Source organism: Manacus vitellinus, unplaced genomic scaffold (genome assembly GCF_001715985.3).
Source record: "Manacus vitellinus isolate BGI_N305 unplaced genomic scaffold, ASM171598v3 scaffold_5_pilon, whole genome shotgun sequence".
Classification (NCBI taxonomy): Eukaryota; Metazoa; Chordata; class Aves; order Passeriformes; family Pipridae; genus Manacus; species Manacus vitellinus.
Window position 1 is genome coordinate 23,498,208 of NW_021940682.1, and position 12,759 is coordinate 23,510,966.

Below are 12,759 nucleotides of genomic sequence, written 5' to 3' on the forward strand. Positions count from 1 at the left end.
TTAATGTTCGGCACACAAATCTCTTGGTTCTGAGTACCAGATGTGTGCACAGGTTTAAGATGAAAACAAAGCAGTTGGATTAGATAATATCTATTAGGTTTTGGTAACGAAATATCTATTAGGTTTTGGTAACTTCAGTTTTTTGGGAAAAAGGGGATTAAAAGCAAATAGATTGGGAGGCACTTCCATTTATGCAGAAGTATGCAGAAGTACACAGAAGTTATAAAGAAGACAGTTTTACAACAGAGAAAAGGTAGAGAGCATAACACTGATGAGCAAAGAAACAAAACAGTGACACTGTAACCTGACAATATTTGAAGGCTAGATCTTGCCCACTGCAAATTAATACACTTGCAGTGAGTTTTCCTTTCGGATTCTTTCGCTACAACCTACCAGACTTCTTGACCATCTCCAGACACAAAAATATGAATTATAAAAAGGAGTTTTGTATCAGAGTAAAGAAATATTTCTGTTCATGTATCACAAGCCAAATAAAATCAGAGGAGTATAGGTCTTGATCACATGTCCCACCAAAGAAAAATGAATAAATGAGGAATAAGAAGAAAATTAATTTTGAAAAAAACAAACTACAGCAAAGGATTTGTAAAGGGGAAATATCAATATGTCCTGACATGATCAGGTGTGAAGTGTACATCCAGTTTGCAACTTGGATGTCATAGATGAATTTACGCATTATTTTGCATATTCCTTGAAAATTAGCTAGACTATATTCACAGACTGTCACAAAAAAATCGCAACCCAAAACAGAAAACAGAGACAGAAAAAAAGAAATCACCCACCCACGCTCTGCCCCTTTGTTGCAGAAGAAGCCCTACCTCCATTTGCTGGGCTTTCATACCTACCTGTTCTCCTGAAAAGAGGTTTATGAGGAGAGAGCATCATGAATCAGAACAATAAGATTAGAAAAGCATAAAAATTATGCTGAATTATTAAATAACAGAGTGGAGAGATGGTAAAATTTTTTTTAAAGAAAAGGGAAAATCTATTGGTTTATATCTTAACCTTGGAAGGCATGCAATTATTCATTTTGACTGTGCAATTTCTATAGCTAACTTAAAACTGTCAGTACGACAGGAGCTATGTGAATGAATATGTCTCAGCTGGACTTTATGTGACTCAAGCTTTTATCATATGTTAATTGTGAAATACCATCACATTTGCTTAAGAAGATTTTTTATACAAGTTATTAAGATGTGCATGTTTTGTGTTTCTGTTAATAGAATGAGAAGAAGGATATATACTGGATGTACAGAAATCAATGTAACAAAAAACTGGTGCATAAATACAGCTGTGTCAAAAACATATTAAGCCTAGACTATCCTGTACTTGTAGACAATGTACAATTCTATTTGTACTGCAAATGCAAAATTACATCTATTACTGAAAGTTCAAAATATGTATTAATTTATCATAATATTGAGCTTTTCCTTCAAAACAAATCCATAAATGTAAAAAACTCAACTAGTACCTTTCCCGTGATTTTAAAAATTCTCTTTACAAATATTATACTCCATTCATTGCTCAGCTTGATGTACTTTCTTTCACAGAGAAAACTTCAGTATTGCCTTGAAAGCTGTCTTTCTGTGTTAAAATTATTTTCCTTATTCCAGCTGATCTTTTGCTGAGTGCTTCTGCTTGTTGCCAAATTTTCAGTCAAGTCTACAGTTTAGGTTTTCCTTGGTCAACTAAAACTAATGGAGTAGTGTTCAAATAAATATTGTTCTGTGTGTGAGAAATTCCATCTGGTCTCTGTTTGTCCACACACAGAACAACAGCAGCTTTGTCCAATTCTACATTTCTAGTTCTGATACCATGCACAGATTTTCACTTACTTAGATTAATTCACTGTTGTAATACCACTTCTTCACATTCAGTTATTTGCACCATTCAAATAGTACTGTAGTTATGATCTGTCACCAACACATTTCCCAATGTGTAAATGGTTCTCCCACACCAGGGAGACAGGCATTATGTCAGAACACCAAAAGCACCACATTCACTCCCTGTAAGCTGCACTGGTACTTGGCACTCTGTCTTGAGTAAATTTGTTTGCTAATTGCGGTATTGCAGAAGTACAGAGGTCTGTAATTGTTTGGTGTCTTTCCTGTTCTCAGGGAAAGGTACTGGCCTTTCTCTGTTCCCAGAAACCTTCACTGGTGTGGAGAGTGAAATGTATCAACGGCAGATTTTGGGGGATGCACACGTCCAGGTTCCTCTTCTTCAGGAAGCTGCTAGAGTTCTCAGCCCAGCCACATTCTGTACCATAAATTTTCATAAAGATAGTGGATTGATAATGGACAAAAACCCCCTAACTTCTACACCCAACAATTACAATCAAATGCAATTAAACATGCAAGTCACTTTAAAATGGCTTGTGCATTTTAAACACGCACAAACATGTGCAAAGATATGCATGTTAGACATTTGCCCCCATCCAATGTTTTTTAAAAAAAGATGTGTCCCACTAAAAGGGAAGATGTACACCTTTTAGAGATAAGGGAATGTTCTTATGGAAGTTTTTATGCCCACTATAAATAGTTGCTGTCTTAATGCATTATTTTTCGACACTGACTCGTGAAAATAACATGTCATCCAAGCCTTAAGAGGAATTCTTGAACTACATCCATGGAATAAGAAACAGACAACATAAAGCTGAGTAGTTCCAGATTCTGAAAAGCAGGAGAAAGCTGTAAGTGCAAAAATGAACAAATGTATGAAGGGAGTTTACAGTAACTGCTGAAAAACCATTCCTGGGATGTGTTTTTATTAAACAAACATGCATTCAACCACCAACGAAAATCTCCCGACCAAATCAATTCCAATGATTTGCAGAAGAATCTTTGAATTCAGTACGTAAAGTGGAAAAGGTTATGATTGGAAGACAATGCTGCATCTTTTGGATCTGATCCTTAAACTAAAGCTTCTATTAAGGATATTTTACTGTGGTCATAAGATAGTTAAAGAAAAAGGCAGAAAAATGAATGAGTCACTTGGCTGAAGAAGCCCAGCAGCATTGAGGTCTGAGTGCTATGCGTTAGCTCATGTCTAGCAGTATAAAATAAGTTGGAAAACAAAAGCCTGTTTGCAATTTGTTTTACAATCTAAAATGTTTTCCCTCTAAAATACAAAAATTACTGTATAAGCCTACGGCTTATAAGTTTTCTCAGGTTTGTGGAATATCATTTGGTCATCCTACAGGAATAACAGATGGGTTGTCCTTGTACGAAATATGGTATCCACCTGCACTTCATTAGAGAGCTGCATTTTTGTACATGCGACACCACAAGATCACCATGATGACATAGCAGCTTCAGAGAACAGCGTGACTAGGGCTTTTTTTTTCTTTTCCCCTCTTGTAACACAGAGGATCTGGCAGACTTTTATCTCCTGACACTGTTAAGAGCATATATTGGTCGATACAGTCTCTTATTGCATCTGCTCTGGGAATTAAGGAAAGCAGCTTCAAGGCAGTAAGGTAAGTGCTGCTGCATGTTTTTACTGTAATGTTCAGCTATTTAAATGTAGCTGCAGTGGGAACATGAAAACATGACAGGATAAGTTTGCCAATTTGTAAACTGAGCAGAAATCAGCAGTTGCTTAGTGGATTTGCTTTCTCAGTTTCCTTAAAACAACTTCACATATTTTGTAGATCAGTATTGCATCTTTTTACAGTCTGTTTCATTCTATTTCAGAACAAGAGTTGATATACAGTACAAAGAAATTTGTAAGAGTACTCATTGTGTATTTTTTCATTCATAATCTGCTAGTAAGAGCTCCATAAACTCCATTTGTTAAATCATTCTGCTTCATTCTACAAAGAAGCAAGGTATCCTGATATTTAAATAATTAGTCACATAAACAATGAGAGGAAAACTATAGATATTTTGAATTTTTTAGTTAATTTTAAGGTACATTTTAACTATACTGTTGAAACTTTTAAAAATATAACCTTTTTCAAACTGTGTAACAAGTTGTGCTACAGAATTAAGGTTGATTTACTTATAATTTTGTATTTCTTTTTTTTCCACAACAACTTTACAATTAAGGTAGTATAGAAAGGATCAAAAATAGTTTGAATAGGATGTCTACTCTAATTTAGTGAGCATTTTTCCAGAATCCTGGATTTACATTTAGTATGATTTGACAAGTTTCCTGAGCTACTTCACAAATATTTTCACAGGTATTTTACAATATAACTGCTTAGAGCAAACACAGGCAATTATTTCAATCACGCTTATGTTGTAAGATAACTGTCTAAGAATGTATTCTGATTTTATCTTTTGGATTCATGTAATTCAGTGCAACAAACAAGCATATGTACATAATTTATTAACCTTTTACACTTCTGAGAGACAAAGTTTTAGATACCTGAATGAGAAATTCATTAATAAAACAAATTAAAAACACTATATATGTACTTTGTTATTTTATGCCACACGCATGCCCATACATCCTTGAACCACAGAATTGTAACATACATTCTAAAATGTTGTTGATAAATTAATTCAAAACACTTGTTATTTTAATTACCTCCAGGGATCTTCAGAGAAATTAAACTTTGCACACTACTTAAAGGACTGTCAGTCTATGATATTAATAATGACACTACAAATAAAATTTGAAACTAGAAAAGCAATAGAATTTGAATTAATAATGTCTGTTATTTTATCTTTAAGGCTATAAAATTACATAGATGTGTAAAAAATACCACCCAAAGAATGTAGTCCTAGAGGTTCACTATACTCTCTTTTATACTTTGAATACAGAAGCCCTTGGTGTCCCTTCCTTAATGTTTAGTACCTGAATAGGACCAAATTATGAGCTGAATTGTGTTACTGCATTATTTGCTTTCATACCAGCTGTACTTGTTTATACCAACAGGGGACTGAAGGTTGAGTTTGCATGTTCTTATGCAGTAATGAAGAACAGACAAAGGAAGTTACACTGATAACTAATATTTCAATGATTATCCTAGGATTTGTTATTGGTTAAATGTGATGGGACCAACACCATGGAAAAAATATGCAATCATATTCCTTATTCAGGGACTAACTTACTCTGTGGAAGATTGCCCAGATCTGAAGTCAGTATTTAGTGGTCTGTTTGTAGGCTTCACATACTTTCTGAAATTACTTGGGAACAAAAAGTTTTAAGGATTTTCTTAATCCTCTCACTCTCTGAACAGCAGCTGAGTACCTGGAACCTTATCTTTTACTGGTGAAAATCAAAGCAAGCTCACTGACTTTACTGATGCTAGACGTACTTTACCAGCAAAATATCTGTCTAAGTAGTAAGAAATATAAGCAAGATACTAATCTGCACAGATTAATCAGCAACTTGTGGAGTATTTGATGAGAAAGATATGCTTTTAAAAAGTAAGGTGAGACCACTCATATTGAATCTCAGCAAAATATCCCCAAAGACATTGAATTTTTTCACATACTTTGCTCTATATGAACTGGAAATCTATGTGAAGCCAGTGTTTCATTGTTTGATTGATTTTAGAATGGACACACAATGTAATCAACACATTTGTTATACAGAGAATTTTTAAGGACATTTTCACTATCTGAAAATCAGTTGTTTCAGATCCACTGTAGATTCATATTTGATAGAGTATCCTTCTGCACACATATGTAATATGGGTTGTTTGGCATGTCCAAGATATTATGCTATTTATTTCTATTAGTTTGTCCTCTAGGTGAATATGAAACTTAGTGGACCATGCTTTACTGCACATGATCCATGAGAAAAAGATATTTCAAGCTATACATGTCTTAAAAACACACAATGCAGCAGATCATTACTGTCAGTTTGTAACTTCCCTGTCTCTTTCAAACTTAAGTCAAATAACCACATGTTTAGATATGAGGCAATTCAGTACATTATGATGCTCAAAAGAATTTAAATGGTGGAAGTGACTCTGAGCACAGCCTTCAGCAAAACTGAAAATTCTTCTTTGTCAAGTTTAAAAACCTTGGGCTTTATCAACTTTCTTGAGACTTAATGAATGCAGAAAGATATAAAGAATGTTTTACTTACAACAACAGAATGGCCTGTAGTTTTGCATTACAAAGGCAGATTATAACAAGATGGGCAGTAAGTTTATAGTAGCAACAATGAAACACTAACAAACCAATATTTTTTTCCTTAATTAATAGCTTTAAACAGGAAGCCTAATTATTTTAAAATTATAATTAGATTTTAATTATAATAATTTAAAATATATTTATATTTTAATTATGATATTAAAATTATAATTTTTGTGGTAAACTTTTGCATATTGCCAAAAGAGACAAAAAATTAAAGTTATAACTTTTTTATTCCCTTTCACCATACAGGGACAAGACATATTAGAAAGATGACTTTAGACTCCCTACCTGTCTTGCTGTTACTGATCAGTGGCATTTTTTGCCAGTATGACTATGGTCCTGGAGATGATTACGGTTATGATCCTTTTGGGCCCTCCGCAGCAGTCTGTGCCCCAGAATGTAACTGTCCTTTAAGCTACCCTACTGCCATGTATTGTGACAATCTTAAGCTGAAAACCATTCCGATTGTACCAAGTGGAATAAAATATCTTTATCTTCGAAACAATATGATTGAGGGAATTGAAGAGAATGCGTTTGATAATGTAACAGACCTACAGTGGCTGATCCTAGATCACAACCATTTGGAAAATTCAAAAATTAAGGGAAGAGTCTTCTCTAAACTAAAGAATCTGAAGAAACTTCACATTAACTACAACAATTTGACTGAAGCTGTTGGACCACTCCCCAAAACTCTAGATGACCTGCAGTTAAGTCACAACAAGATCACAAAAGTCAATCCTGGTGCACTTGAGGGGCTGATGAATCTGACTGTCATTCACCTCCAGAACAACCAGCTGAAAGCAGATTCCATTTCTGGGGCTTTTAAAGGCCTGAATTCACTTTTGTATCTTGACTTAAGCTTCAATCAACTTACAAAGCTACCGACAGGACTGCCTCACTCCTTACTCATGCTGTATTTTGATAATAACCAGATTTCCAATGTTCCTGATGAGTACTTCCAAGGTTTCAAAACCCTGCAATATTTACGTTTATCCCACAATAAATTAACAGATTCTGGAATACCAGGAAATGTCTTCAATATCACATCATTGGTTGAATTGGATCTCTCCTTCAATCAGCTGAAGAGCATTCCAACTGTCAGTGAGAACCTTGAAAACTTCTACCTCCAAGTCAACAAAATTAGCAGTGAGTTAAATTTGCATATTTTCATTAATGTTAACCACAGACTAGACACTGATGGTCAATGCAGGTATCTGAAATGATAGATGAACCACTCTGAAGAAATGGTACTGGTTAGACAGTTAATACACTGACATTTATCTGACTATTGTCCATGTTAATGTTAAAAGACAGACATTTATCTAATAGTGTCTCAAAATATTGTTAAAGAGAGAAATTTCTGGTTTTATACTAATGTGGAAATTACTGCTTAAATTCTCATCTCATGTAAATTGAGTAACTGCATAGAAGCCAATGGAGTTTTCTTATACAACTGAGGAAAAGTGCAAAAGAATTCAGAATTCTTAAATCAACAAGAAGAGACAGATGTCAGCTAAGGGTATGCATAAGCTTTCAGGAAGCTGGTAGTGAAAGTGCTGGAGGGAAAGGAGAGGAAGAAGACTAAATTTGTAAGGTATCAGGTACAAGACACAGTGAAAAAAATACAACAAAGAAGCTTCTTTTCTTTCTTTCCTCCCTTGTCTCCTGCAGTATACCTCCAAATCTATCCTGAAATCCAAAGAGCTGCCCCGATCTTTCTTTTTATTCCCATTTCACACATCATATGGTCAGGTGGCAAGCTTGTCTCCATTTGCTCATGATTTGAAAAGTGTTCCTTCTGGAGTCAATTAATGTCACACTTTGCATGAAATCAGGGAGGTTTCTACTAAGGCAGGGCTTTTACAAGGTTATCCTATTCCTGGGTCCACAAGGAGGTGTTGCAGACCTGGAGAGATCTCGTCATCATGTCAGAAGACCACCCCTGTCAGTGGTGGTCCTCGATGGAGAGGGAGATCTATCCAACATATCAGGATTTCTGCAGGAGGATTTACATCACCTTGCTAGCTGGCATAAAATAAACCATAAAGTCCCCCCTTTTGTTTGCCTGTTCTGTATCCATCAAGGGTTTAAGAGTATCAGTACCAGCTATTCCATAAAAAGCCAACTCCATAGAGATGTAACCTTTAAAGCCAAATATTTTTAGTGCAGATCTTACCAGACGAAGGGTAAGACCTTTTGAAATGTTTTATATTTACTATGTTTCACATTTTCCTCAATGATATGGTGGTTTTCTTTTCTACTGCATCTCGGTTCCTTGTTTTGATGAGGGAAAACAATGAGTTAATACTTCCTGCCTAAGGCACTGCAGCAACCTGTGGAACTCCATCTGACACTCTGCCACTACTAAAATAGCTAACAATGATGATTTTTAGTTTCTCATGAGATATATGGGGTAATTTTTGCTACTTAGAAACATTGTTCTGAGCCTTCTGCAAGATACCTAGGTACTAAGCTTTTTTGATATTACCAGAAAGAAAAGAAATATTTCTCTAAATTAATGTCCATGAGTTTCACCAAGAACTTCCTGCAATCATTATGCACTGGTATACACAAAAAAAAGTCTGTTTGAGAAATACCCTCATTTGAGTGACTGAGTTTTTTTAACAAGAGCTGATAAACATGCACATTAAAAATGTGTAGCAGAATTGGGTTCATTTCAGTATGTTCTGTCATCGTTTGTGTTGCAAGAAGCAGTGTGTAAAGTAGATAACAAACTGTAAAGGAGACAAATTCAAAGTAACTCCTCTGATCTCTATATTGAAGCACATCCATTATATTGAATGTGGGTGTCAAATATATACATCACCTATTGTACTTGATGCTGGTTGGACCTCCGAGCTAGCACAGGACCATGGAAGATTTATAAAATTCTTTGCTTTCTCCATACCTCAAACCTAAACCATAACTTCTAAACTGAAATGTCTTTTAATATTTCCTATTAATGGTAATTTAAGGGTGGATTTTTCTGTATAATAATAGCAGTGGTTAGCTACCATATTTTTAAGATGCCATTAGTATTAATATACATACGTTGTGCACGCACACAAACACACACACACACAAACACACACACACACTTGCAGGATGGAAAATATGAGAATCAAAGAGGTTTGGTGGTACAAGAAGAAGGTCCAAAGATGGACTTCTCCATATTTCATTTATACCTATAAAGGATTAATGAGAGAATTGTTGCTCCCACATGAAACACCAGCAAGTAGATGCCATGTAAATGGAGTATAAATGGGGAAGTGTGAAAATGTTCCAGAGGATAGTTAAGGGGAGTTATATATTCTACTTCTGTCCATTGACTGGATCAGGACCTGTAGCACAATTGCACTTATTATAAACAGAGTTAGTTGTGGAGGTGCTTGATGGTCCTTTATGTGACTCACTCCATCAAACAATCACCTGTTCCTACTTTGTTTATTTTTTTTTCCTCCCACATATTTCAGGTAGTTTGTTGGAATATCAGAATTTCTTATGACAACAGGTGCTTTTAGTGTGAATATAATTGTTCAGATACAAATCCAATTTTCATCTAACCATTCTTATTCTCAGTGTCCAGCTTATGCAGGAATCCTGTGTTGGGAAAATATGTGAGAAAAATTCCAGGTACACTGCCCCTGAACCTGATTATAAATTCAGGAAGACATTCTAACCCCTGCAACATGAATAAATGTAACAAAGGAGGAAGTAAGCTACTGAGATATTTTATGCAACAGTGCTCTGGTCTCACTGATTGCAATTCCTGCAGTGATGTAGACTGTTCAAAGGATGCTTTTCATCTCTCACCCTTCCAAAAGAAAACTGCATACTAAACAAAATATAAGAAATTGTTTTGATTTGCTTTAATTAAATTGGTGATCATGATCTGATATTTGAATTATATATCCTCAATCCCTACTCAAAACAACTTATTTTGTGAAAGAGACATGAGTCTTTACCCATTCTTAACATCATATCTCTGTCCAAAAATTTATCTAAGCTCTCATGTTTTAAAGAACTGCCTGTACATTTATACTTAGTTTGCAAAAGCCCAGTTACATCAGTGACAAAAGATTATTGTAATGCCAGTCCTGGAAGTACCCAATGGTAATCCAGAATTTAATGTGGAGGTACAAAAGCTACTTCCTTCACTTCCAGTAGTTCTACAACATGAAATAGGTCATCACATTTTCTTAGATGAGTTAAAGAGCCATGTAGAAAAGAAACATAAGGTGGTGTTTTCAAAAGTTCACGAATGACATATGATTGGTAGTTAAAATGGCATCCAATTTTGAGAGTGCTAACTTGATTTCTCAGAAATTATGAGATCTAGTGCTTTGCAACTTAAAAGCAACTGAAAACATGAAATCTGTTTGCTGGTATACAGGTTCATCGAAGGAGTCCCTTCATCCCTTTAAAATATTTTCTGTATGAATTCACCTCATGTCAGTGGCCTGAAGAGGGATCAGTCTCTCAGACTGCTTCTTTAGTAGTCATGGAGCTTTTCATTAGACTAATTGTCTGTCTGACTCAGAAAACACAGGTGAGAACAAAAGATCATCTTTGCAGAATTGCACAATGTTGTATGCAGGGGAAATCAGATTTATTCACACACATTGTCTCTTGAGACTAGGTCTTTACATGAAAGAGATCTATAATATGTGTATGTCTGTGCTTATGTATACTGAGCAAAGAACCTCAGTGATTCATCCAATTTCTAGCTTACAGTTAATACTGATCATAGTTTACAAGACAGATTTCTATTTGAGATCTCTCTGGTGGTATGTGAACCAAATAATACTTCAACTGAATAGAGATGATATATATCATGATATATAAATTCTGAACATCTCACAACTAATAGAAAGAACGTCTCCTAACTCAAGTCTGTCAAGTTCCAGTGAACTCATGGGGATTTACATCACTGTATATGCAAAATATTAAAAATAGTATCATAAATTAAGGGCAAAATTCCCAACTAAAATTAAAAAAAAAAAAACCAAAACAGAAAAAGAATGTTTTTTTCCTACTTGTCCTAATTATTCATGTTTTCTCTTGTTCCTGTTCTCTTTGATTCAGAGTTCCCATTGAGCAGCTTCTGTAAGGTAGTTGGACCAACAACCTATTCCAGGATCACACATTTGCGCCTGGATGGAAACAACCTCACTCGGGCTGACCTGCCACAGGAGATGTACAACTGCCTTCGGGTGGCTGCTGAGATTTCACTGGAGTGAGATACCTGGGATTACCCAATTCCCTTCTAAGGGCAGTAACTACAGGAATAACACATCATGATAGTGCTTTAAAATTAAGATATGCCTTAAAAGAAATGTCAATCTGCCTATTATCCATTCTGTTTTTAATGTTTAGCATGCACTTGGCAGCCATAAGGAAATGTGTGCTTATTTTTACAAATGTTTGTATTTAGAAAGCACAAGAATGACCAGATATAGTGCAAAATATGCTTTCATCTGGCTAGGTGAGTGAAAAACACTCAGAGAAATCTATGTCCATGCGTGCAGTACATGTCAGCTGGTTCCAGGTTTACATGGAAATCATGTGAGTTTCATCATGGGTTATACTGAAAAGTATGAGCTGGCCTGTGTAAATACAAGATTCCTCTCCAACTTTATTAATTATCATACCTTTTATATATTGCTATCAATGATAAAGAAAAAAATGATTTAACAATCTAAGAAAATTTAAAATGTATGAAAATATCTTTTCAGAGCCTATGACATTATTAAATTAATGGAATATGTGAAAGATAATCAGGGAAAAAAAAGGTTAAAAAATTTTTACCTTTTCTTTTTGTCATACTTTCATTTAACTTGCATGGTAAGATTTTTATCCTTTACTGGTATAATTGTAATTTCAAAATAAATCATATATACATATATTTTTATTCAATTAATTGCATGCTACTCTTAACCAGTTTGTAGGAAATAAAAGATATCAAATAGTGTTCTTGTGTCCTTATCATTGTCAACTATGTTTCTTTCTCTTATACATTGCAAAAAAAATCAGGTTGAGACAAGATAATCTAAGCTATTCTATTATTATTAAAATTTATTGTAAGGTTAAATAAACTGTTTTCTCTACTTTGAAGTTTCAATATGTTTGTAAATGTAATTTAGCATGCTCCATTGCACTTATGTTGGCTAGTAAGTTGATGCATTATGAAGTTTGCAGTATGGGAATCATGGCACTATGAAAAAAACAGAAATTAATGTTTCAGTATAGTCAAAACAACAATGAAACCTCTCAGGAACCACAGGCAGTGAGTAAAATGCAGTTACACATGGTAGAGGCACGGTAGTATATTCTGCTCAGGAATGAATAGTCCAAATATTGTCAGCATCCTGGAACACACTAAAGTAAATGTGTAGTAGCTGAGAGCCAGAAGTGGTTTGCTTGCAAGCACAGATCATCCCATGGGTACTATTTTCTTTTCAACTGCTAGGCTATTAAACACTCAAACAGAAACTCTGCTAGTTTCTATAGCAAAAGCAGAAACCATCACCTCTCAAAAAACCCCAAACCTTTAACCAATCCATACCAAACCATTTAGTCTGCACTTTGCCAGTTCCAGATGTTCAATATCAATGCACAGTTCACAAAGAAACCTGGGACTAAAACA

The 12,759-nt window shown here is 34.9% G+C and overlaps 1 protein-coding gene across 1 annotated transcript; it reads left to right on the plus strand.

Moving 5' to 3' along the window:
• Window positions 1-3,184: 3,184 nt before the first annotated feature.
• LUM (lumican) lies at window positions 3,185-12,234 on the plus strand. The gene is made up of 3 exons (XM_008934655.2): window positions 3,185-3,496; window positions 6,363-7,259; window positions 11,199-12,234. Exons 2-3 carry the CDS (start codon window positions 6,383-6,385, stop codon window positions 11,351-11,353), a joined length of 1,032 nt encoding a protein of 343 aa, XP_008932903.1. The 5' UTR covers window positions 3,185-3,496; window positions 6,363-6,382; the 3' UTR covers window positions 11,354-12,234.
• Window positions 12,235-12,759: the final 525 nt, after the last annotated feature.

Coding starts and splice junctions, on each gene's coding strand:
- LUM (XM_008934655.2), top strand. CDS start 6,383: ATGACTTTAGACTCCCTACCTGTCTTGCTGTTACTGATCAGTGGCATT. Junction 7,260..11,198: donor CCAAGTCAACAAAATTAGCA/GTGAGTTAAATT, acceptor TCTTTGATTCAG/AGTTCCCATTGAGCAGCTTC.